Source organism: Aquarana catesbeiana, linkage group LG07 (genome assembly GCF_042186555.1).
Source record: "Aquarana catesbeiana isolate 2022-GZ linkage group LG07, ASM4218655v1, whole genome shotgun sequence".
Taxonomy (NCBI): domain Eukaryota; kingdom Metazoa; phylum Chordata; class Amphibia; order Anura; family Ranidae; genus Aquarana; species Aquarana catesbeiana.
In genome coordinates this window covers 114204829-114231515 of record NC_133330.1, presented here as the reverse complement: position 1 = coordinate 114231515, position 26687 = coordinate 114204829, and the positions used below count along the sequence as shown (strand labels likewise).

General features: G+C 43.7%; 1 protein-coding gene across 1 annotated transcript in view; it reads left to right on the top strand.

Annotated features, from left to right (window-relative positions):
- ADSL (adenylosuccinate lyase) overlaps window positions 1–26687 on the top strand; it is a 700044-nt gene that overhangs the window by 357359 nt on the left and 315998 nt on the right. Inside the window, exon 8 of the mRNA XM_073592652.1 lies at window positions 12585–12654. Coding sequence (XP_073448753.1) covers window positions 12585–12654 — 70 coding nt within the window. The remainder of the gene's footprint in view (window positions 1–12584; window positions 12655–26687) is intronic.

Here is a 26687-nt window from a genome sequence, read left to right as displayed (position 1 = left end):
GCTGTGATTTTTTTTTTTTTTTTTTTTTATCGGGACTGCAACGACATGGCGGACACATCGGACACTTTTGACAAATTTTTGGGACCAATAGCATTTATACAGCGATCAGTGCTATAAAAATGCACTGATTATTGTAATAATGTCACTGGCCGGGATAGGGGTTAACACTAGGGGGCGATCAAGGGATTAACTGTGTTCCCTGTGTGTGTTTCTAACTGAAGGGGGAGGGGACTGACCTAGAAGAAATGACAGATCGTGATTCCTAGCTATTGGGAACTCTCGATATGCCTCTCCTCACAGAACAGGGATTTGCGCGTTTACACACACGTCCCTGTTCTGCCTCTCGTGCCCGCGATCGCTCGTGGCCGGCAGTCATCGCGACGCATGCGCGCGCCTGCTATCCTGCTTAAAGGAGCCGACGCATAGCTACGATGGCTCATGAGATGGTGCCGACCTGCCGCAGTATGACGGTGGCTGGTCGGCAAGCAGTTATTGTGGACAGGCACAAGTCGGGAGATGGATACAGAAAAATTTCAAAGCCTTTATCAATGCCTAGAAGCACAGTGAAGTCTATTTTTAAGAAGTGGAAGGTGTTTGGTATAACACTGACCCTCCCTAGATCAGGACGATGCTCCAAACTGGATGAAAGAGCCAGGAGGAAACTGGTTAGAGAGGCTACCAAGAGTCCTGCAGGAATTTATGGCAGAGTGGTCATTGTGTGCATGTGACAACAATATCTCAAATTCTCCACAAATGTTGCTTGTATGGGAGGGTTGCAAGAAAAAAGCCACTCCTCAAGAAAAGCCACATGCAGTCACGACTGTGCTTTGCCAAAATGCACCTTGTAGATTCTGAGGCCACACGGAAAAACGTGTTCTGCTCAGGTGAGACTAAAATATTTTATCATTTGGTCTGAAGACCAAATGATATGTCTGGACGGAAATCCAATACAGCTCACCATCCAAATAACATTCCTACAGTAAAGCATGGAGGTGGTAATATCCTGTTATGGGGGTGTTTCTCTGCAGCAGGGACTGGAGCATTTGTCAGAATAGAAGGAAAAATGGATGGGGCACAATGCCATCAAATTCTTATGGAAAATCTGCTGCTCTCTGCCAGAAAGTTGTCAATGGGAAGAAGGTTTACCTTTCAACATGACAATGACCCAAAGCACACAGCAAAAATGACCACACAGTGGTTGAAGGAGAAAAAGGTGAATGTTCTTGCATGGCCTAGTCAGAGCCCAGATTTAAACCCCATTGAAAATCTGTGGAATGACTTGAAGACTGCAGTCCACAAACCGTCACCATCAAATTTATCTGAACTTTAGAAGTTCTGCAAAGAAGAGTGGGCAAATATCGCAAAGTCTAGATGTGCAAAGTTAGTAGAGACATATCCCAACAGACTAAAGGCTTTAATTAAAGGAAAAGGGTGGTTCAATAAAATACTGACATAAGGGGGTGGTCCTTTTTTATAACTATTTCACTTGGATGTTATAAGTTGCACTGAGTTATTATAGCTGGATAGAACAAAAACTGTGTTTGTCTTCATTTCAGGCTGCAAAGCAACAAAATGGTGATTATTTTAAAGGGGGGTGTTTTTTTTTTTCATATACCCTGTGTATGTCTTCTCTCTGCGAGAAGCAAACCCCATATTTTTTGTTTTTATTAAGATATATATATTTTTTTAGCCATATAGTAAGGGACACAAGCTGCTTTTACCAATGGATTATATGCAGCTTCTTTTATGTGATTGGACACTGGCAAAAAGATAAGGCTATAGGGACATCTCTGCTCGACATGTTCATTAGGGGACACAGGAGAATATTCAGAGACAAATAAGGAGATTGGACACTGGCATCTAATCAGAGCTGTTGGAACAGCCCAGCATAACCCCTCCTACTTCTACTTGACTTATGTTTTTTGCCAGTGTTCTAGGAGAATGTATGTTTTTTTTTTCACTCTACTGAGAGAAGCAAATCCCATACTTTTTGTTTATATTTGATATATTGTTTAGTGCGGCTTCTTTCAGTTGATTGGACACTGGCAAAAAAAAAAAAAAAATAGGCCTCTGCTTAAAATCTCTCTCTTTCTCTCCTTTTTCTCTCTCTCCTTTTTCTCTTTCTCTCCTTTTCTCTTTCTTTCGTTTTCTTTCTTTCTTTTTCTTTCTTTCTTTCTTTCTTTCTTTCTTTCTTTCTTTCTTTCTTTCTTTCTTTCTTTCTTTCTTTCTTTCTTTCTTTCTTTCTTTCTTTCTTTCTTTCTTTCTTTCTTTCTTTCTTTCTTTCTTTCTTTCTTTCTTTCTTTCTTTCTTTCTTTCTTTTCTCAAAATTAAATCTTCTATTCCCGATTCCTACTGCACCAAAGCCACCAATTCTTAATGCAGCTTCCAGATAGTTTGAGCCCCAAGCAAAGCCTTGGGGACTGTACCTGGACCCCACCAGATGGGCACTGGCCTATAATTTAAATCCATGCTGTTGGTGCTCGCCTTAGCACATTTTTCAACACTGGAGTTATCCAAGGGATGCTTTACACAGGTCTGTGGCAGAGCCCTGTCCCTGACTTCTGCCTCGTATATGTCCATCATAGAGGGCACAGCTAGGATAAGGTATATCTCTAGTTATGCCTGCTTACTTCTATGGTGAGTACAGGCCAGAAGTACAGGTGCCGTTTTTTTCTGTAGACCCTCTATCAGGGCCACCAACCACCCTTCCAGTGGTCACAGCAGGGAAGCTGGGATTGCTAGGGCCTATTTTAAACTGCGAGCATTTTTGATCTACTGGCACTCTTGTATCAGCACTATTGCAACTGCGTGCATGCCCCAAAGTGATGCCTAGTGTACACTTAGCTCAAACCATACTGTGCCCGTCTTTGTTCTTAGTAGGGTGACTGCAGCTGTGCTTTACTCCTTTTAGGCAGCACTTCAGACTGGGAATATCTCCTGGCACTCTCCTGCATGCACGATTTAGCTGCTGTTACTACAATACTTGGATTATAGTGTCCTCTGACCTCTTAAATGCAGGAAAAATCTGTCAGGGCCCGGGACTTGTTATCTAAGGCTCGGCTTTTAGCTTCATTGGGGGGTAATAGTTTATCTATTCATGGTCCTAGTAAATTGCTCTTGCTGCTGTGTGTTGCATTCTGAATTGGCCCTTTAAAAGGGATGCAATAAGTGAGCTTACTGATTTGAAAGTGGAAAAGGATTAAATGTATGAAACAATTATTCCTATATTTTAGTGCCTTTACTATCATTCAGGAGATGCAAATCAGCGGGTCTCAGTGGGCCTAAAGTACGTTATGGTGTGAACAGTATTGCTTTATGTCTGTGGCCTTCTGCTTGACTCTTCATGTTAGAAAAGAAAACTGCAGCATGGTGTTGGCTGCATTACTAATTTTAAAGTAACAGTTTAGCAAACGAAAATCTTAATTAAAATTTGGTTATGCTAAATTCATAATATAAAATTCTATCTCCCTTAATAAAAGGGTTATGCAGGTATGTGTTCACTAAAAAACAGGAGTATTTCTGAAATTCAACATATTATCCTCTTTCAGTCTTCTGCTCAGCAGAGCTCAGAATGAGAGAAGGAGAAGCAGCACAAGAAGCCAGTCAATTGTTCTGCTGTGTTTTTGTGCTAACTACTAACACACTGATGGGAAGAAAGGCCAGAGTATAAGCAAGCTTGTTGCTTGGCTACTTTTCCTTCATTGTTCAATCAAAGGCTGGAAGCAGAAACAAGACCTTGTTGTGCTGCCTAAGGGCTAATTCACATGTTGCAGTGACGGGTGTTTTACTGAATTGTAAAACGGCTGTCACTGGAAAGACACGCAGAAAACATTTGTTTTCTTGGGTCCCATTCACACTGCAACAGAGCCTGGAGTTGTGCCGCTGCAGTGTGCTGCGATTAAATGCGGACATGCTGTGTACCAGTGGGAGTGCGTCCATAAGAGTGCACGGGCTCTGCCCCCGCTTTCCAGCCAACCCTCTATAACCAATGGATAGATTCATGCATAGCATGAATCTGTTCATTGCCGCCTCTGCCACCCCCTATTCAGGCACCCGGCCCCTTTCCGGGCGCCTCAATTACAGTGGCGGGGGGTGTTGTTGAGGCACCTGATTAAAGCCATAGGTTCTAATAGGTGTCAAAAAAGGTTCACCCAGGTGTGTTGGAACAGCGTATGAATATTCGCTTTCCCAACACTTAACCGCCTCTCCGCCAATCAGGTGCTTGGGTCTGTTACTGGTCACCTGATTGGCTGAATTGGCAGGTGCTGTGATTGGACGCCTATCAGGAGGAAAGGACGGAAGGGGACACATGGAGGACACTGCTCGCCGTCACGCGCTGCCCCACTGAGACAGGGTAAGTGCCGGGCAGATGGCGGGCGGGGGTTCACAGTGGCAGCATTTGATGGGCACAGTGGCGGCATTTGAGGAGCACGGTGGCAGCATTTAGGCACAGTGAGGCTGCAATTGATGGTTCTTTTTTTTCAGAATTTTTCAGTTTGTTTGATCTCCAGCCGCCACTGCCATGTACTGTACTGTACAGAACTGCATGACACTGTCCAGCAGTGCATCTTGCTGCTGTACAGCACCATGAATGGAGTATACCTTTGTACTTTTCAAATCAAGTTTGTACAAAAAAAAGTATGTGATACGCTGCCCCTACAGCAGTTTGGTATGGACAGCTGCCAGAGAGATGAAGCGCTCTGACAGCTGTCTTCTTCTAGTGTGAATACAGCCTAAATTTCAGAAGTGAATGTACAGTGACATAAATATTTGGTACAACCATTTTCATGTGTATTTTTGGTTTTGAATTTAACTGTCTGCCTGGAGTTCATCTTTAAAGCCAAGCTCCAGCTTTCTGTCATCTTAACCGCTTACAGACCGGAAGATTTGGCTGCTTAATGACCAGACCGTTTTTTGCGATACAGCATTGCGTCAATTTAACTGACATTTGCACAGTCATGCGACGTTGTACCCAAACAAAATTGACATCTTTTTTTCCAACAAATAAGCTTTCTTATGGTGGTATTTGATTACATCTGCAGCTTTTATTTTTTGTGCTATAAACAAAAAAAGCGACAATTTTTTAAAAAAAAATATTTTTTACTTTTTGCTATAATTATCCCAAAAAAATGTTTCTTCATCAGTTTCGGCCAATGCGATTTTTTTTTTTTTCCACCAAAAACATGTAAAAATATACAATAAGCTTATATTTGGTTTTGCGCAAAAGTTATAGCGTCTACAAACTGGGAAAGATTTATGGCATTTTTTTCATATTTTTTTTTTTTTTTTAATAGTAATGGCGGTGATCTGCGATTTTTAGCAGTACTGCGACTTTGCGGCAGACAGATCGGATACTTTTGACACATTTTTGGGACCATTGACATTTATACAGCGATCAGAGCTATAAAAATGCACTGATTACTGTGTAAATGTCACTGGCAGTGAAGGGGTTAACACTAGAGGGCGATCAAGGGGTTAAATGTGTTCCCTAGTTAGTGCTTCTGACTGTATGGGGATAGGACTGACTGGGGGAGGAGACATATCGTTGTTCATACTTACTAGGAACAAAGGATATGTTTCCTCTCCCCTGACAGAACATGGATTTGTGTGTTTACACACAAATCCATATTCTAGCTCTCGTTCCCGCAACTGCAGGTGGCTGGTAGAGATTGCGCCTGCCGGCCACGTGCATTGGGTCCCCGGCCGCGCCGCAGGCTTCCAGCGGCTCTTAAAGGGCAAGATGTACCCTTACGGCGATTTGTGGGAACGTGCCACTTTGCCGACGTATATCGGCGTGAGCCAGTCAGCAAGTAATTAAAGGCTAACTCCCCCTTCGTGGGGAAAAAAATAGCAAATAAAGAAAAAATAATATAGCGTGCACAATTGCGATAACAGTCATATTGTAATTTAATGTTTATAAAAATGACCTTTCCTTTTTGAATCTGCAGCCTCTGTAAATTTCTGTATATGCTATGCAATATGGCTACTTGGAGTTGTTCTGTACACAGAATGTGTACTGACCACTCCCCAGAAACATCGTTTCCTGCTTGTGTGATTGGCTCGCCAATTTTTCCAGAAGTCTGCCTAAGATACAAGTCAGTCTTCCCCTGCAACAAAAATGTAATTTTTGGTGAGATTTCCAATACGAATACATCTAAAGGGATGCAGGCCCAGCAGCTTCCTCATTAGTGCCCTGCAGCTGCCACAGCTGACAGATAATTATGAAACCACTCCTATTAGACCTACTCAGAGGCACAAACCCACATGGATTTCTTCAGAATAACAAAAGGTAGGAATCTGCAACAAAGGTTGTTATAATCCTTGCAATGTACATAGATCACCCAGCGAGGAATGTTTTTTTATCTAAACAAAAGTGGAATTACACTTTAAGTTTGTTTGGACCAAGCTGATCCAAACAAACTATTACTTTCATTAACAAATGTTCCTGCTGTGAGCGCTGTATAAACTGTTTGAAGTATTCGCTACATACAGTATGCAGTTCTGTGTTTTGGCAGCAGGATGGGTACTTTCCATCTTATTCCTGAAACAAAATTGAGCCAGGCTGAGCACTGCTCAGCCATTCACAGAAAGCTTTGTATTTTTTGAATGAAAATAAAAGGATTTTTATAAATAAAAAGTGCAGCGCTACAGTACTTCTAACATAAAGTGCCATGTATAAGAAAAATTTGACATAAATAGAACATGTGACCATCTTACATCACAAAAGAAATAATCAAAATCTTAAAAGTCTATAAAGTGGAAAACGTGACAAAAAGTGTAAAATTCGTAACGTTATATTCGCAGTAGGGCTGCGGAAATTAACGATTAATTCCTCGATTATTTTTTTGATCGGTAGGCTGCCTGCCCTAGGGTCGCTTTGGGCCAAGCTGTGGCTGCAGCGCAGCGCTCCGCTCCCTCCTCCTCCTCCACTATATGTCATACACAGTCTCCGGGCATCTCCCGCTGTGTGTCTCTGAGCTGTGTGTGAAAACTTTGGCCGCGCTGTGAGAAAAATCCCGCCCTCCTCCTAGATCAGCTCGTGTGATAGACGCAGTGTTCTGTCTATCAGGCACAGGCTCGGACTACAGTGAGGCTGCGATTATGGGCACGGTGAAGATTGCATTGTGGGCACGGTGAGACTGCTTTATGGGCACGGCGAGGCTGTGATTATGGGCACGGCGAGGCTGAGTTTGACGTGTGACGTCCTAGCCATGCCCCGCTATGTCCAGCTTCGGCCGTTGCCATAACAACAATGCTAAATCAGCTAAAAGTAGTTGGATCTGTATGTGCGTTATAATTAATCGAAATTAGTCGATTAATCGATTTTAAAAAATCGATTAATCGAACACAAAAATTTTAATCCGTAACAGCCCTATTTCGCAGGTGATATCAGACATAAAAGGTGACAGAAGTGCTTCTCTGCATAAAGTGACAAAAATGCATTTTTACATCAAGTGACTCCTGTGCTGCTTCCTTTATCAATGTGCACTCACCAGAATGCCATTGGTTAATGGCACAACGTCAAAATATTCTCTTGCGTGCTAGTTCACACCAGATGTAGTTCCGTGTGCTTTTTTTTTTTTTTTTTGCACTAAAAATGCATGCAGTGTTTTCCATGTATTCCAATGGCTCTAGTTCACACCAGTGCAGTCAGTTTCCGGTGCAGAAAAAAAAAAGTAGAGCATGTTGCATTTTTTCTGCACAGAACTATACTGGAACCTAGCAAATTGTATCAAAAACGCACTGGAACTGCGTGTGGTGTGAACTGTAAGGCCCCTTTCACACTGGGGCGGTGGGGGCGGTGGGGGCGTCGGCAGTAAAACGCCGCTATTTTTTTTTTTTTTTCGATTCAGTACTTTTTTTATTCTTTTCATAGCAGTACAAGTTATACATTTCTCCATACATTTTATTCCAGATACATAATCTTGTTTCTAACATCCACCCGCCCCCCCAAAAAAAAAAAAAAAAAAGGTCAAAACCCAACGACAACAAAAATAAATTTCCTCCCCCTACTGTATCTCTCCCCCCCCCCCCTCGACCCCAAAAGCCCCCCCCCCCCCGTCCTCCCATCCTCTACCCAAACCCAATATTGTCCCTCTCCCATATTGATTCATCTTTTATTTTCATTGTCCCAGGCCTCTACCCTGCTTTTCCAGATAGCGTCAAATTTATCTTGGCACCCTCTATGTGTATAAATAAATTCCTCCTTTATTATGGTTTCTTTTATTTGTGTTCTCAATTCTTCGACCGTTGGGGGGTATATAGATATCCACTTCTGAGCGATTAGCTTTCGTGCCTGAAACAAGCCTCTCATCATTGCGATATGGGTATGTTTTGAGATATTTGGTTCCTCCACTATATTTAATAAACATAAATTTGGGTCTAGTGAAATTTCTATACCTAATGCGCTATTTATGTTTTTAGTTATATCCTGCCAGTAACGATGGACTTTGGGTCATTTCCACAACATGTGTATTAGATTAGCCGGTGCACCACTGCATCGGAGGCATAAGGGGGATTCCCTGCGTTTCCATTTAAATCGTTTTTCGGGGGTATAGTATGATCTATGTGTAATAAAAAGTTGTGTTAATTTTTGAGTAGCTGACAGAGATACCTTTGGGATCGCAGACAAGACCTCCGACCACTGAGCGTCAGTCAGTGCTCCCAGGTCTCGTTCCCACTGCGACCTGGCCGGCACTACTACCGTTTCCTTAAATTTACACTGCAATATCTCATATATTTTAGAGATAGAGCCTTCTTTTGATCCCTTTTCTTCAACAATATTGTTATTTTAGAGACATTGAGTTTAAATACAGATGTACGGGCCTGGACATGAAAAGCATGTCTAAGCTGGAGATACTGAAAGAACCTCTGTCTTGGAATCCCAAATTCCTCAGATATTTGCGCAAATGATTTTATCTTATCGTTCCATAACAGTTGTTCCACATATCTCAGCCCCTGAGTTTGCCAAAGCCCAAATCCCTCCAATCTCTGCACTTCCTCATAGTTTGCGTTATTCCATATTGGTGTATAGGAAGTATAACCTGTAATGCTAGTAATCTTTTTTATTGCTAGCCATACCTTACTGAATAGCTCACCTGTCATGAATTTCTTATCTTTTTGAAAGGTTTTTGTCTCTAGTAGGGACATCAGTGAATATCCCTTACCCAGTGGAAGTAGTAACCCCTGTATGGGATCATTCTCATCTACCTCTGTCCAGCCAAAAAATTGCTGGGTTTGTGAAGCCAAAAAATAATTTTTTGGATGTGGGATAGAGAGTCCCCCCTCATCTTTAGCCAGCATTAAGGTTGTTAATTTAATACGTGCATATTTTTTCTTCCAAATGAGTTCGCGAAAAAGCGATTCTATCCTTTTAAACCAAAATGCGGCTATCCACATCGGGCAGTTATGAAGAATGTACAATAATTGTGGGGCCCAAATCATCTTTATAAGATTGGCTCTGCCAATCACAGTTAATGGGAGTTTGCACCAGGTCCGACATTTATCTTTAAGCCTAGTCAATAGTGGTCTAAGGTTAAGGTCCACATAGTCCCCCACTTTTCGAGTTACCTGGATCCCTAAATACTTAATTTTATGTTTTATTTGAATTTGTTTTGCACAGTCTGGTAATGAAATTTTTGCTTTATATAGTGGCATCAATACCGACTTCTTCCAGTTGATGCGAAACCCAGAAAACTGTCCAAATGCAGATACAAGTGTCATGAGTTCCTCTAAGGATTTTGTGGGGTCGCTCAGAAAGATTAAGGCATCATCTGCATATAGGGATATTTTGTCTTCTCTTCCTGCACGTCGGAATCCCTCTATCCCCGAAGACTGTCTTTAGCGATGGTTTTCGGCCGCTAGCAGGGCGATTTTAACCCCCACTGGCGGTCAAAAAAGGGTTAAAAATGCCCGCAAAGCGCCGCTACGGCGGCGCTATGCCGGCGCTATAGCCGCGCTGCCCCATTGATTGCAATGGGCAGGAGCGGTGTATACATCGCTCCTTCACCGCTCCAAAGATGCTGTTTGCAGGAGCTTTTTTTTTCCCCCTCCTGCCAGCGCACCGCTCCAGTGTGAAAGCCCTCAGGCTTTCACACTGGAAACACACCAGCGGCACTTTCAGGTCGGTTTGCAGGCGCTATTTTTAGAGCAATAGCGTCTGCAAACCGCCCCAGTGTGAAAAGGGCCTAAGCAAAAACTGATCCAGAACGTAAGAGTGCATTTAAGTGGTGTGAACTGGCCCTAAAAATGCATGCACAGTGTTTTCCATATATTCCAATGGCTCTAGTTCACACTAGTTCAGTCAATTCCCAGTGCAGAAACTAACTGGAAATTACTGCATTGGTGTGAACTAGAGCCATCTAGCATATGATATAGTATGATAGATTTAGTTCTATTCATTGTTTGCTTGCATCTGTGGTTGGTGTGCCATAACTTTGCTGAAGGCTTGCATTGCTGAATACTTATATTGCTAGTTTCCCACCACTCATGCTGAGTTGCTGACCCACTTCAGTATCTCAATTAATCTAGCTTTCCTGGTATGTGGAATTGTTGAGCATCACTGTTTCAGAAAGTGTTAATGGAGAAGTACAGCCAAAGCTTGTTTGACTGTGAATCGCTAAAGACTGCTGTTGGCTGATGTCACAGAGCCGGTCCAGGCTCGGGCAAGATTCCGACAATTAAGTTGGGATCCGCCCACATATCTGGACCAGCACTCGGCTCAGCCTCTCAGCAAGCCACTGAGAGTCCGAGGCAGCCGCTCACGCCCCCTTCACAGCCCAGCACTCCTATGAGCGAGGGGGAGGGGGGGCAGAGCAGAGAGCTGCTGACTGACAGTCATCGACGCCTTGCTCAGGAAATCCTGAGAACGTCAGCGGTGTTTGATCCCCACAACATGATGCTGCCACCACCATGTTTCACAGTGGAGACAGTGTGTTCAGAGTGATGTGCAGTGTTAATTTATGCCACACACAGCATTTTGCTTTTAGGCCAAAAAGTTAAATTTTGGCCTCATCTGACCAGAGCACCTTCTTCCACTTGTTTGCTGTGTCCTCCACATGGCTTCTCGCAAACTGCAAACGGGACTTCTTATGGCACTGCATCAAACTGGTCTGCATGGCTGTCCTCCCAGAAGGAAGCCTCTTCTAAAGAAGATGCACAAGAAATCCCGCAAACAATTTGCTGAAGACAAGCAGACTAAGGACATGGATTACTGAAACCATGTCCCATGGTCTGATGAAACCAAGATAAATTTTTTTGGATCAGATGGTGGCAAGCGTGTGTGGCAGCAACCAGGTGAGTACAAAGACAAGTGTGTCTTGCGCACAGTCAAGTATGGTGGTGGGGGAGTGTTATGGTCTGGGGCTGCATGAGTGCTGCCGCCACTGGGGAGCTACAGTTCATTGAGGGAACCATGAATGCCAACATGTACTGTGACATACTGAAGCAGAGCATGATCCCCTCCCTTAGGACACTGGGCTGCAGGGCAGTATTCCAACATAATGACCCTAAACACACCTCCAAGACCACCACTGCCTTGCTAAAGAAGCTGAGGGTAAAGGTGACGGACTGGCCAAGCATGTCTCCAGACCTAAACCATATTTAGCATCTGTGGGGCATCATCAAACCGAAGGTGGAGGAGCACAAGGTCTCTTACATCCACCAGCTCCATGATGTCGTCATGGAAGAGTGGAAGAGGACTCCAGTGGCAACTTGTGAAGCTCTGGTGAAGTCCATGCCCAAGAGGGTTAGGGCAGTGTTTGAAAATAATGGTGGCCACACAAAATATTAATTTGGGCCCAATTTGGAGATTTTCACTTAGGGGTGTACTTTTGTTGCCAGCGGTTTAGACATTAATGGCTGTGTGTTGAGTTATTTTGAGGGGACAGCAAATTTACACTGTTATAGAAGCTGTACACTCACTATTTTACATTGTAGCAAAGTGTAATTTCTTCAGTGTTGTCACATGAAAAGATAGAATAAAATATTTACAAAAATGTGAGGGGTTCATTCACTTTTGTGAGATACTGTGGGTGGACTCTATTTACAATTTACATTTATGTTTTTGGTTGTAACATGACAAAATGTTGAAAATTTCAAGGGGTATGAATACTTTTTCAAGGCCCTGTAACAGCCATGCAAATATAATTTTCTTAAGAAGGCCCAGCAAAAGCAGCATTATAATTCTAGGTAAAGCTTTACTTTAATCCTTTCCTGTGAGAAAAATGAGGGTTTCCATTGTTGAGCTGTTTTTCTCTAAATTAGCAAGCATTCATTGTGACCCATTGGCTTTAATTACTAATTTTATCACGGTGGTCTAGCAGTCAAATTATAATTGCTAAAAACATCTCCTTAGCAAGTCTTATGTACCTAAGTGTGCATTGTCACCATTTATCAAAAATCATTCCTGACAGCTATATAAAATTGTGTATTTATATAAGCATAGTTTTTGTGCTAGGAAAGAATAAGGCCTTGACTCGAGTGCATGGAAAAAGAATAGCCAAGTGGCTCTCCCACTGAGACAGAAAGAAAGGCAGAGAGACAGACGTTTCTTTAACAACTTGCCAATCTTTTGTGTTCTGCAGATATGCACTGATATTCGTCTGTTGGCCAACTTGAAAGAACTTGAGGAACCATTTGAAAAAGAGCAGATTGGTGAGTCCATTTCTGAATTGGTTGGTCAAATTATTAAGATGGAATACTTCTAGCCAGGCACACAGATAATTCTTTAGAGTGGGTTAAAAAACAAAAAAGGCACCCCTTTTACCACCCATATGAACTAGCCCAGGGGTACCCAACCTTTTGAAGAGGGAGGGCTACTTAAGCGACTCGGCAACCGGTCGCGGGCCACAATGATGGGTCAGTGACCGGTCGCGGGCCAAGATGATAGGTCAGTGTCCACTCTGCAAATGCAGAGCACACACAAACACAGCCCAGTCTACTGTATGGGCCCTTCGATCTGATCTGCCCAAAAGGATGGGGACGGATCCCCTTCTGGTTTTTTTTTTTTTCTTTTTTTTAGCAGATTGGATTGGAGGTAGGCAGGTATAAATGGACACAAGTCCATTTTCATCTGCCGCTCCATAGAGGTGAATGGGGCCTAAGACTGCTTTCACATTGATGCACTGCAGTTTACCAACACTGCGGGTGTAGCGCAGTGCACCTGTGGCTTTCCTGCAGGTTAATTGCACTTTGCCATAGACTTCTATTATATCCTGCAGGTGTGGCACACTTTCTGAAAATGCACCAAACCCGCAGGTAATAACAGAAGTCTATGGCACAGTGCAGCAAACCCTGCCGATCAGTTTGAAAGCAGCCCAGTAACAACTGAAGAACAGATATGCCTATATACACACTGATTTTAGTAATAAACTTTAATACCAGTCTTCCATTCAGGTATCGCCAGCTGTTGCAGTCCCAGGCAGAGTGCATTTGGTATCACTCCACCTATGATAGGAGCAGGGGGCTATACAGGAAGCATCAACTTATGTGGCTCTGCTCCCGCTTGCTTCCTCTACCGCCGGCTCTATTCACAACACTGATGCTCTGGGATGGCGGATCAGCAACCCGCAATCTCGGCTTGCAAACCTGCTATCCCACAGCAGGAGGTCGCGGGCCACATCAGAGGGCTCTGTGGGCCACTGGTTGGTAACCCCTGAACTAGACCATATAGTTAAAGTATATGTGAACTCTCATTATGTAAAACAACCCATTCAGTTTAAAATAGAAATTAAATGCAAAACAGTTGTTTGTGTATATACAGTGGGGCAAAAAAGTATTTAGTCAGCCACCAATTGTGCAAGTTCTCCCAGTTAAAAAGATGAGAGAGGCCTGTAATTGTCATCATAGGTATACCTCAACTATGAGAGACAAAATGTGGAAACAAATCCAGACAATCACATTGATTTTTGAAAGAATGTATTTGCAAATTATGGTGGAAAATAAGTATTTGGTCACCTACAAACAAGCAAGATTTCTGGCTCAGACCTGTATCTTCTTCTTTAAGAGGCTTCTCTGTCCTCCACTCATTACCTGTATTAATGGAACTTGTTTGAACTTGTTATCAGTATAAAAGACACCCGTCCACAACCTCAAACAGTCACACTCCAAACTCCACTATGGTGAAGACCAAAGAGCTGTCGATGGACACCAGAAACAAAATTGTAGACCTGCACCAGGCTGGGAAGACTGAATCTGCAATAGGCAAGCAGCTTGGTGTGAAGAAATCAACTGTGGGAGCAATAATTAAAAAATGGAAGACATACAAGACCACTGATGATCTCCCTCGATCTGGGGCTGCACGCAAGATCTCACCCCGTGGGGTCAAAATGATCACAAGAACAGTGAGCAAAAATCCCAGAACCACACGGGGGGACCTAATGAATGACCTACAGAGAGCTGGGACCAACATAACAAAGGCTACCATCAGTAACACACTATGCTGCCAGGGACTCAGATCCTGCAATGCCAGACATGTCCCCCTGCTTAAGCCAGTACATGTCTGGGCCCATCTGAGGTTTGCTAGAGAGCATTTGGATGATCCAGAAAAGGATTGGGAGAATGTCATATGGTCAGATGAAACCAAAGTAGATCTGTTTGGTAGAAGCACAACTCGTCGTGTTTGGAGGTGAGAGAATGCTGAGTTGCAACCGAAGAACACCATACCTACTGTGAAGCATGGGGGTGGCAACATCATGCTTTGGGGCTGTTGCTCTGCAAAGGGACCAGGATGACTGATCTGTGTACATGAAAGAATGAATGGGCCATGTATCGTGAGATTTTGAGTGCAAACCTCCTCCCATCAGCAAGGGCATTGAAGATGAAACGTGGCTGGGTCTTTCAGCGTGACAATGATCCCAAACACACTGATCGGGAAATGAAGGAGTGGCTTCGTAAGAAGCATTTCAAGGTCCTGGAGTGGCCTAGCCAGTCTCCAGATCTCAACCCCATAGAAAACCTTTGGAGGGAGATGAAAGTCCGTGTTGCCCAGCAACAGCCCCAAAACATCACTGCTCTAGAGGAGATCTGCATGGAGGAATGGGCCAACATACCAGCAACAGTGTGTGACAACCTTGTGAAGACTTACAGAAAACGTTTGACCTCCGTCATTGCCAACAAAGGATATATATAACAAAGTACTGAGATGAACTTTTGATATTGACCAAATACTTATTTTCCACCATAATTTGCAAATTCTTTCAAAAATCAGACAATGTAATTGTCTGGATTTGTTTCCACATTTTGTCTCTCATAGTTGAGGTATACCTATGATGACAATTACAGGCCTCTCATTTTTTAAGTGGGAGAACTTGCACAATTGGTGGCTGATTAAATACTTTTTTGCCCCACTGTATGAAAAACCTTAATGCCTCCTTTTTTTTTTTTCCTTTATTTTAGTTTCACATAGTTTCTATTCTCTGCTACAGAGGGGCTTAGAGAGGTGGGGGTGGAGAAACAACAGAGCACTGATCTCCCTAGTGAATGGGTGTGCAGAGGGAAAGTCGTGTCAGCACAAGTCTGACTGTTGGAGGTCTCCCAGCACAGCTGGAAAACTGTCCACACTGGGTAGGATGCGCTTCTATACCAAGCATGGTCAGTTTGCAATAGAAAAGTAGGAGGATTGGCAGAATCTCCAAGTTTTCACACAAAGGAAGCGAAGAGAACCGGATACCTTTTTAAATAAATGGCACAACACATATCAAGAATATAAAATGTTTGGGTTGCATTCTTTAAGCTTTTAAGACTACACACTGCAGCATGCACTAAACCTAACATAATGCACCCCTGTACAGTTCAGTGCTCTCCAATTTCCCAGGAACTGATACACACTGTTTAATTAAAATATAAATATAAATATACATATATACAGTGGGGACGGAAAGTTCTCAAACCCCCTTAAATTTTTCACTCTTTGTTATATTGCAGCCATTTGCTAAAATCATTTAAAGTGGATGTAAACCCAATGTCACCCTTTCTAAACTACTGCCATAGGGGTTATCTATAAGGATATACATGCCTCCTGCATGTATCTTTACCTGTCAAATGTCTCCCCTCTGTCTGTTATGAGAGCTGAAAAACTGCAGATTGTGTGGGTGGGTCTGTTGTCTGGAGCTCGGTGGGTGGACTCGTGATGTCAGTAGACTCTCCTCCCACCTCTACACTCCCCTTGTCGATATGCATTTTCTCCTGTGTATTTCTTACACTGAACTTCTGCTATGATCTCTAACATCCAGTGAAAGGACAGGAAAGTAACCACATGACTTCAGAATGCAAAATCATGCTGAGGTGTGGAACAGCCAATCCTTGCAGAGCTGCTGAAGAAAGGAGTGGGGTGGGAATTAAAAAATAATGCATCTCTTAGGCTAGTGCACGAGATATGTAAACCACCTGTCATTCACAGCAAGGGGGAGGATTTGACTAAGTTTTTCTCTGTTTGTCAAGTTTTATCTCGCTGAACAATAAAAGAGGATTGCTCAGAGCTGGATTAACTCTTTGTGGCAAGACTGGGCTCAAATGATGGGAAATCTTATACTCTACATAATGACATCAGAACATTTTTTTTCCTCATTAATCTACACACAGCACCCCATATTGACAGAAAAACACAGAATTGTTGACATTTTTGCAGATTTATTAAAAAAGAAAAACTGAAATATCACATGGTCCTAAGTATTCAGACGCTTTGCTGTGACACTCATATATTTAACTCAGGTGCTGTCCATTTCTTCTGATCATCCTTGAGATGGTTCTACACCTTCATTTGAGTCCAGCTGTGTTTGATTATACTGATTGGACTTGTTTAGGAAAGCCACACACCTGTCTATATAAGACCTTACAGCTCATAGTGCATGTCAGAGCAAATGAGAATCATGAGGTCAAAGGAAATGCCTGAAGAGCTCAGAGACAGAATTGTGGCAAGGCACAGATCTGGCCAAGGTTACAAAAAACTTTCTGCTGCACTTAAGGTTCCTAAAGCACAGTGGCCTCCAAAATTCTTAAATGGAAGATGTTTGGGATGACCAGAACCATTGCTAGAGCTGGCCGTCCAGCCAAACTGAGCTATCGGAGGAGAAGAGCCTTGGTGAGAGAGGTAAAGAAGAACCCAAAGATCACTGTGGCTAAGCTCCAGAGATGCTTTTTAAAGAGTTTTTATTGCTATTTGCACAAAACTATAAAAAGAAACAAATTTGAGTACAGATGGGCGAAATCAAGTATTACAATGCTTTTTCAATACAAGGCAGGTAATTTAACAATAATATAAAATTATTGATGCGCTCTAATTAAAATGTCAATCAGTGCACAGCTCCCTTAGAAGCGTTGTTAAAAAAAAATTCTGTGAATACAAACATCAAAGCACCAGGAACAAATATTTTTTTTTCCCTCAGTTTAGGCCAATATGTATTCTTCTACATATTTTTGGTAAAAAAAATCGCAATAGGCGTATATTGATTGGTTTGTGCAAAATTTATAGCGTCTACAAAATAGGGCATGTTTTATGGCATTTTTATTTTTAATTTTATGTATCGGGACTGAGACATTATGGCGGACACATCAGACATTTTTGACACATTTTTGGGACCATTATCATTTATACAGTGATCAGTGGGATTAAAAATGCATTGATTACTGTGTAAATGACAGAGAGCAGTAGATCACTGTCCTGTCACTAGCCAGAAGGGGGAATGCTTTGTTTACATAAGCATCTCCCCATTCTTCCTCACCGTGACACGATTCGCGGAGATCGAGTCCGCGGGAACTGCTGTCACGGAGACCACGGCGTGTTCGCGACACCGCTTCTTAAAGTGAAGATATTTGCCAGCAAACCATGGAACGACATCAGTAGCGTTCAAACTGGTAATTTATTGCATGATCACAACACAAGGAGAGTGCAACGTTTCAGAGTCACGCAGGACCCCTTCCTCAGGCATGTGATGATCATCACATAAGCAGTGATATCCTAAGTTGGGTAAGGGTAAGAATGATATCGTCCGCGAACAAAGCTAATTTAAACTCCTTCCCTCGGACCGAAACCCCCCGTATATTCGGGTTTCCGCGAATGGACGCCGCCAGGGGCTCAACACACAACGCAAACAGTAAGGGAGAGAGCGGGCATCCCTGACGGGTACCGTTTGCTATCGAAAAAGTGTGGGACATAGCAAAAGGGGTCTTAACCTGGGACTTGGGATTAGTGTACAAATGTTGAATGGCCCGCAAAAATGCTCCCCCGAAAGCCCATATGTCTTAACGTGGCGAACAGGAAGGGCCAGCCAAGGCGATCAAATGCCTTTTCTGCGTCCAGTCCCAAGACCAGGGACTCTTGGCCCTCCCTGTTCGCCACATCTATCAGATCAATGACCCGTCTCGTGTTATCCCCCACTTGATCTTTATGTATCAGGGATGGCAATATCACATTCAGGCGTATAGATAGGAGTTTTGTAAAAATTTTTAGATCGGAGTTTAGGAGTGCTATTGGCCTATAACTAGCGCAAAGGGCAGGGTCTTTATCCGGTTTTGGGATTAATGTGAGGAAGGACCTCTGCATGTCAGAAGGTATAGGTGTTTGTTGGAGAAAAGCATTAAATAATTTACACATGTGTGGTAGAAGAATAGGGAGAAAAGTTTTGTAGTATTCATAGGGAAGTCCGTCAGGGCCTGGGGATTTACGGGTGGGCAGGGACTTAACGGTAAAGGCAATTTCCTCCTCGGATATATTTGCATTGAGAGAAAGAAGGTCTGAGGCCTGAAGTCGGGGAATCCCGCTACGTTCCAAATATTGGGTCAGCCGGTCAGTAAGTTCAGGGGAAGGGGTGTCATGAGGGATCTCAGGGTTATTATATAGTGTGGTATAAAATTCCGCAAAGATTTGAGCTATATCATGGGGATGGGAGACCAGGCAGCCATCTTTGTTTTTTATTTGATAAGGTGTAGTTGCGTTTGAGCGTTCAGTCAGTTTGCGGGCCAAGAGGGAGTGGGCCTTATTACCCTTATCATAATAGAGCTGTTTCAATCCCCGTAAAGCTTTTTCCACCCTGCCAATAGCCAAGTCTTAAAGAGTCATGTGTAGGCAGACAATTTTTTTTAAGGAGGGGTATTGATGGAGAGATCTGTAGATTTCGCTCCAATGCCCTAAGCTCCCGCTCGGCCCGCAACTTAGCGGCCATCACATCTTTCTTCATGGCCGAGGCAAGCGCTGTACACCGGCCTCAGAGGACTGCCTTATGGGCCTCCCAAAGAACGGCGGGGGACCTCAGGGGTTGCATTCTCAATGAAATAATACTGCAATGTCGTGTCTAGCTCCATCTTGGAAGGAAGGTGTTGTAGAAGAAAAGTGTTAAGTTGCCAATGGCAGGGCCTATGGTTTGGGGTGCCCAAGTTCAACGTCATGAAAATGGGGGGCATGATCTGACCAGGAGATCGGATGGATCCACGCATCGTTGACAACCCGCAGGGTAGCATTGTTAACAAAAAGATAGTCAATACGAGAGTGCATGCGATGAGGCGCAGAGTAGAACGTGTACTGTCTTTCCCCGGGATGGAGAGCCCGCCAAGAGTCAACCAAGGCATACCGTGTAGTGATCTGTCTAAAAAGTTTTGATTCTCTAGATGTCCTGGTCTGTGGCGGTCATGTACCGATGAGTGGGACAGATTAAAGTCCTTTCCAACTATCAGCAATTCATTGGGCGTTCGGAACGGACGCGCGAATACTTTAGTAAGGAAGTTAATTTGATGGGTGTTTGGGGAATAGAGGTTGCATATGGTGACCGCCTGAGACTGCCATTGTCCGCGTAGTATAATGTAATGTCCTCTTGGGTCAATATAGGACTCAGAACATTGAAAAGGTGAACCATGCTTAAAAAGGATAGCCACTCCCGCGCGTTTGCGGGGGTTAAATGCCTGATATATTTGAGGGTATCCTCTGGAGGCGAACGCGAATGAGTCCCCTTTGTTAAAGTGAGTCTCCTGAATCATAAGGTCTGCCCCAGAGTGCCTAAACTCAGTGAGCGCCAGATGTCTTTTCCTGTTGGAGTTTAACCCGTGGACATTCAACGTCATTACCTTAGCCATAGTGATGGGTATGTGCAAGAAAAAAGATACTTATCTGATCCAGTTGCCGGAGTGCCAGGTCGCCAAGGTAGGGAGGATGCCGAGCGATGAGGGGCTGTGCGGAAGATTGTCAGGGTCCTGAGTCGAGCCGGAGGAAGGGTAAAGAAAGGGAAAGTAGAAGTAGAGAGAGAAGAGGGCGAGATTAACAATGTGCATAATAAACATTGCATACAAATTCTGCGTGTCCTGCAAAATGCAGGATTAACTGAGTTCCAATAGGTCCTACCGGCCAGAAGTAAAAACAACAGGCCGGGGGGACGTAAGGGAATAAACTGTAAAGGAACTCGAGGGAGTAATCCACAGGGGGGTCCAGTGGGCGGAAGAACAACCACTCTCAAATCTTCAATTAGAAGCGCCCAATATGTTTTGCAGAGAAAAAAAAAAAAAACAGTGGGGGGGCCTAGGGAAGTATAGAGCATATGGTAAGGAGTGAGCCAAGGAGATCAGCCTAAGGAATGCACTTATTGTGGCTGAGAGAGTCAAGTATTAAGAACTTGTTCTCTGCAGTCCTTTTTAGGTTTGGCAGTCTTATGGGGCGAGCCTTGACCCCGGGAGCCTTTAGTCGGAGGGACCCTCTGCCAGACTGAGGGAGGAGGGGGTGGAGTAGCCAGCAAGTCCCAGTCCTGAAGCCGGGGGACAGGGAGCCCCAAGGTATCACAAAAAGCCTCCAGATCTTCGGGGTAGCGTAGTACAGCTGACTGTCCATCTCTCTGTGCTGTTAGACTGAAGGTGAAACCCCATCGATAAATGTCTTTTTCCTGCAGCAAGAGGAGAAGGGGTTGTAGGAGCCTGCGTTTCTGCAATGTGATCCATGTTAGATCTGGGTAAAGCTGGATTTGAGTATTAGCGAAGACCACCTTCTGAGTGGATTGAGCTTTTCGCATGATATCCTCTTTTAGCGGATACGAGTTGACCTTGCATATGACATCGCGTGGTTTAGAGATCGGTCCCTTAGGACGTAGAGCACGATGAGCCCTGTCCATTTCTATGGGTTTATTTGGGGGATCTCCCAAGAGGCCGTTAAATAGGGTTTGCAGGATGTCATGGAAATCTTCTGGGCCCTCCGATTCGGGTAGGCCCCTGACTCGGATGTTGTTCCTGCGCCCGCTATTGTCCAGGTCCTCTACATGGCGCTGCATATCCCTCAAAAGCATGCGATGGTCTATACCTTGCAATTGGGTACGATGCACTGCTAGTTTGGTTTCCTGAATTTCTTCCTCTGCCATCTCCACCCTATCAGCTAGGTGTTTAAAGTTAACTTGTAGTACTTGTATTTCAGCTCGGCAGGTAGATTTAACGTCTTCGATTAATTGCCTAAAATCCTCCTTGGTCGGGATGGCCTGAAGATAATCTTGCCATGAGGGAGGAGGTTGGATATGGGGGCTGGTGTCATCTGGCGAGGGGCATATTGAAAGACAGGAGTTTGCTGATATTGCAGAAAAGTCTCGGTTTGGGCCTGGGCTGCACGCTTCGGCTGAAGACCCCATGTGCAATTCTCTCCTGAGGACTGTGGCTGTAAAGAAGGTCGCCTCTGCAATTCCCCCGTGACTGTAGTAAGCAGGGGGCTAGCAGCCTGGGCATAGGTAGTGACACAGTCCCGATCCCCCCCCACTAGGCCAGAGCCCCCTGAGTGAGACTGTCTTCGTTCCTTAGGGGGGGCTGGGGCCTGGCAGTAGGCCTGCTGTGGCGTATGTTGCCTCTGGAGGCCTGTAGGAGTAAGCTCTGTGTCCTGCGTATGTAGAGGAGCTGGCAGGGGGGGAAAATCCTCCGAATCTTCTGAGGAGGTGGGGGAGACAGGTGCTGCTGCTGACACGCCCGGATCTGAGGCCATCCACAGTAGCCGAGGGAAGGCGTCCGTGCACTGTGTGCAGGAGGCTCCAGTGAGGCCTAATTGAGCGGGCTGTGTCCCCTGGAGCAACGTCTCCTGGGAAGCAGAGTGGGGGGAGAGACTCACTGTGCCTTTCGTTGCGGTCTGTGGCCCGGGCGATATCCAGTCCAGTGCGGGGGAGCTCTGTGGGTGGGTCAGAGCCTGGTGTCCTGATGGCTGAGTCCTCATGGAGGAGGCCGCCGACGCCATTTTGTCCATTCCGCCGGCCGGCATGGAAGGAGGTGAAAAGTAACCTCTGAGTGTCGCCGAGGTGCTGGGCGGAGGCTGGGATGATCCCCGAGCTTTAGTAGATCGGGTTCTCCTCGATCCACCCATATGCAGGTGTATAAAAGTCCCCTAATTAGGCCTTGTAGCTGTGGGCTGAGAGGGAGCTAAAGGCTCACGCGTCCATTCAGGTCGGCTTCTGGTCACGCCCCCAGTGCATTTATTTTTAATAAGCGCACATGGAAACATGGTTGGGGTCTGTTCAGCAAGGCAGGGTACAGGATGCAGTCTGGGCATCCTGAGTGGCTGCATCCCGGTATCTTACTTTGCTGAAAAAAACCCAAATAAGAGTCTATATCCAGTGCATAAGAAAAATGTTTATTGGTGTAATATATAGAAGCAATCAAAATAAATTAAGAACACTAAAGCATGTTCCATCAATGCTAATTTCCAAGATTCACATATAAAGATAATATATGTACCGTATTTATCGGCGTATAACACACACTTTTTTTCCCCTTAAAATCAGGGGAAAATCAAGGGTGCGTGTTATACACCGATCCCCCGCCGATTGTGAGCCTCTCGGCGGCTCTCGCGGTCCCGCTTGAGCGGCCGAGAGCTGCGGCGCCATTTTCAGTGTACTCACAAGTTAATGACACAGGGGCAACGCTGCAATGATGGACACTGACAAGGCTACACTGACAAGGCTGCAGATGAACACTAATAAGGCTGCATTGATGGGCATTTAAATGTAAGTTTTTTTTCCTTAAAATTCCCTCCTAAACTTGGGGTGCGTGTTATACGCTGATAAATACGGTATATATTAAACATTGCCTACATATCTCATTTCATTATTTAATTTTTGTAAAATTCTTTAAATTGAAAATTTTTGACATTGCATAACGAAACACAGCTTACAAAAGCTGTCGAGTAAGCATAAAAATTGAAAAACTAAAATCAAGAAAATTAAACAAAAAAAGTAACAGCACAAAAAGTAGTCTTGTCAATGTACGCCAGTGTGAGGTCACCTCAGAGGTGAGTGACCAGTGAAGTACCGTCACCCCACAGAACACATATACAAGGATATATCAACATTTATTTTCCTCCCGTTCCCTTCCCACCCCCACATCCCAATAATCATAGCAAGGATTGACAGGTACCCACTCCCACTTCTGGCTGATTTCACCGTGGCGAAGTCAGCAGGAAGTTTGGCCCCCCTCCTCCTTCCTCCGCCACCAGGGCCATTCACAAAACGCAGTGCGCATGCGCAGTAGGGGATCAGTGGTGAAGCCTTAAGGCTTCACTGCAATTTTTCCTCAGAGAAGATGGCGGCAGCACCCGACAGCTGATTGAAAAATTGGCTGGGGTGAAGATACCACTGGATTAGTGGACAGGTAAGTGTCCTAATAAAAGTATTTGCAGCTGCTGACTTTTTATTTTTTTTTCTGAAGGTGCTTGGAGCTCTGCTTTAAATTATGACAATACAATTGGATAACACCGCAACCCTCAATAAAGGGAGTAATATCCCATGAGTACACAGCAGAGGCTTAATAAACAGACTTCTATAAAAAGGGGAACAGAGATGCTAGTAATTGAGGTGATGCAGGCCACAACCTCCCTCCAAAAGGGACCGATGGCAGGACAGTCCCAAAATATGTAAAAATGTCTTCTAATGAGTTAAAAAGTTGCTTTACCGCCTACCTAACACCCATTTCTTTAGATTTTTACAACTACATCACTCTTTTCAATCTCAATTCAGCACTGGTCACATAACTCTAGAAGCTAGTGATACTTTACAGTTACTGCTGCGGGATGAGTCACTAGACAAACCATTGTCCACTATTGACAAAGACCCCTTTCCAGAAACTGCTTTGCTGCTCCGACCCTGTAGAAGGGCTTGGGAAACTGTGGCTTCGGGTTTGGATCAGGAGGAGTGGGAGGATGTTTGGGAAGCCCCTTTTACTAAATTAGTCTCCGCCAGAGAGCGCTTAATACACTTCAGATTTCTGCATAGGGTAGATTTCACACCACCTAGATTAGCCAAATTGTTTAGAAATCAGTCATCCCTGTGCTGGCGCTGTTGCACACCAACTGCAGACTTCCTACATGTATTTTGGGACTATATGTGAAAATATATATACTAAATATATACGCTTGCGATACTGGTGTATCAAACAACAACAAAAAATTATGAAAAATTGCAGCTGCTATACACAAAGTGCTAATCACTTGAAAAAACATATCAAAATAAATATAGCGCTCGCAAACAACAAGTGAAAATCTGTTGACCAAAAGTAAGTCCAAAATACAATAAGTGGAAATAAAGCCCAATAAAATTTTTTGGGGAAAAAACCTACATTAGTTCCTGTTGCAAATAAATAATCTCTCTTCATAAATTTTGGGCAAAGTGTATTTTGCTACATTTGGTTAAAATCATGTATAATAAAACAAATGTATATTATTAAATCTGTGTGAAAGTTAGTCTACAAACCATGAGATAAATATATATTTATATTTGAAAATTGATATTCCTGATGTACTGAAGCCCAAAAAACCAGGACAATACAAATACCTCCCAAATGGCCCCTTTTGGAAAGTAGACAGTCCAATGTAGTTAGTAAGAGGAATGGTGAGTTTTTGTAAGCTGTAAGTTGGTGTCTTTATTTAACCTTACCAACTATGTAAATACAGTATGTAATTTTTTTGTCACAATTTTTGGGAAAATGAAGCAATTGAATAAAATTTTTATTTTTTTTCCTGCAAAGTTGTCAACGTATAACCCCAGCGTATATCCTATGAGGCATAAAGTTGTCAATGGGATATTTCGAACACACATCATAGGCATATGTAGAATTACACCCCAAAACACATTCTGCTATTCCTCCTGAGTATGGGGATACATGCGTGAGATGTGTGTGTGTGTGTGTGTGTGTGTGTATATATATATATATATATATTTATTTCCTCCCACTTCCTGTTGTCTGCCTACGTTTGTAAGTATGAGTCGTAAGTTGGATCTTTGTAACCCGGGGACCACCTGTCTGTGTGTATATAATAAATATATATATGTTTGAATGGGCGCCATTTTATTGTGGAATGTTAGATATGTAAATCACGGCCGCCATTTTCTCATGGACCAATTAATGGTCTGTAGTCCAAAAACTAAATAAGGACATATAAACAAATTCAATCAGTCAACCTACTGTATGCCATCTAAGCACACAGTGGAGGAAGGTATCGTGAAAGGCGCCACTATATATCTACATGGAGCATGTGTATATTCCGAGTGGCCGCCATTTTTCTTGTAGAAAGTATTGGTGCATAAATAACGGTCGCCATTTTCCCATAGACCACTTAATGATTTGGATATTACCTAAAAAGTAAGTGCTTATGTCAGTAGCATCCGCCATTTTTTTGTGGACCGTACTTATTCTGGTCTAAGCACCATTTATTAGGAATCTATTGAAAAACCAGGGGGTATAATATTGTATGGTTGATCGACTTCAAGAAGTTTGCCCTCCAGCCTTTCCATCACTTGCAGTATTTGGGTTCAATTCTTTTGCAGGAGGCTTCTACGTCTCATGGTTTCGTCCTTTGAGGTGGTTTGCTTCATTCAGTTCCACTCAAGAACTTTGCAGATCAACAATCAACATTCTCACAATGTGGGGCAAGCAAGTCCCTTCTCTGGATTGCCCACTACTGCTTTCAAGCCAGATGAAAATCTGCCTGACATGATAGCTTTCCATATCCGCCCTAGAATCCAGGGAATAGTTCCTTCCCTTTTCCAGGAAGGTGGTAATTACAGAAGAAAGCCGGACAGGTGGGACAAAGTCTACAATTCCATGGAATCTTTTCCCTACAGGAATTAATACTCTCTATTCTAGAACTGAGATCTGTTTTCTACACTGGGACCACTCTCTTACACAATCACCTAGTCAAGGTACAGTCTGACAATGCCTGTAGCCTACATAAACCATAAAGGGGTACCAAACGTCAGACAGCCTTAAAAGAAGCCAACCTAATTTGCTCATTAATGAAGAACCATATTCCAACTATCTTTGCTATCCACATATCGTCAGTAAAAATTTAACAAGCAGACTTCCTGAGTTGCAAACGCCTTGTCTCAGGGATGTGGTCCCACTACCATCAGATCATCTTCAGAAATGAGGAACTGCAAATGTGGACATCATGGTCTCAAGAGTCAACAAAAAACTGGACAGGTTTGTGTCCAAGTACAAGGATTCCTTGTCTTCCGAGGTGCCCTGGTGATTCCTCGGTCCGTGTTCAGACTGCTGTATTTATTCCCTTCAATGAAGATTATCCCTCAACTTCTCTGAAAGATAGAGGGGAAACTTTATTTTTGGTATCGTCATCACTCTAAATTGGCCTAGGAGAACTTACACAGGCTACTGGCAGACAAGCCTTGGGCCCCTTCCACACAAGCCAGACTTCCTGTCACAGTGACTTCTTTTCCACCCTTCCACTCAGTCCT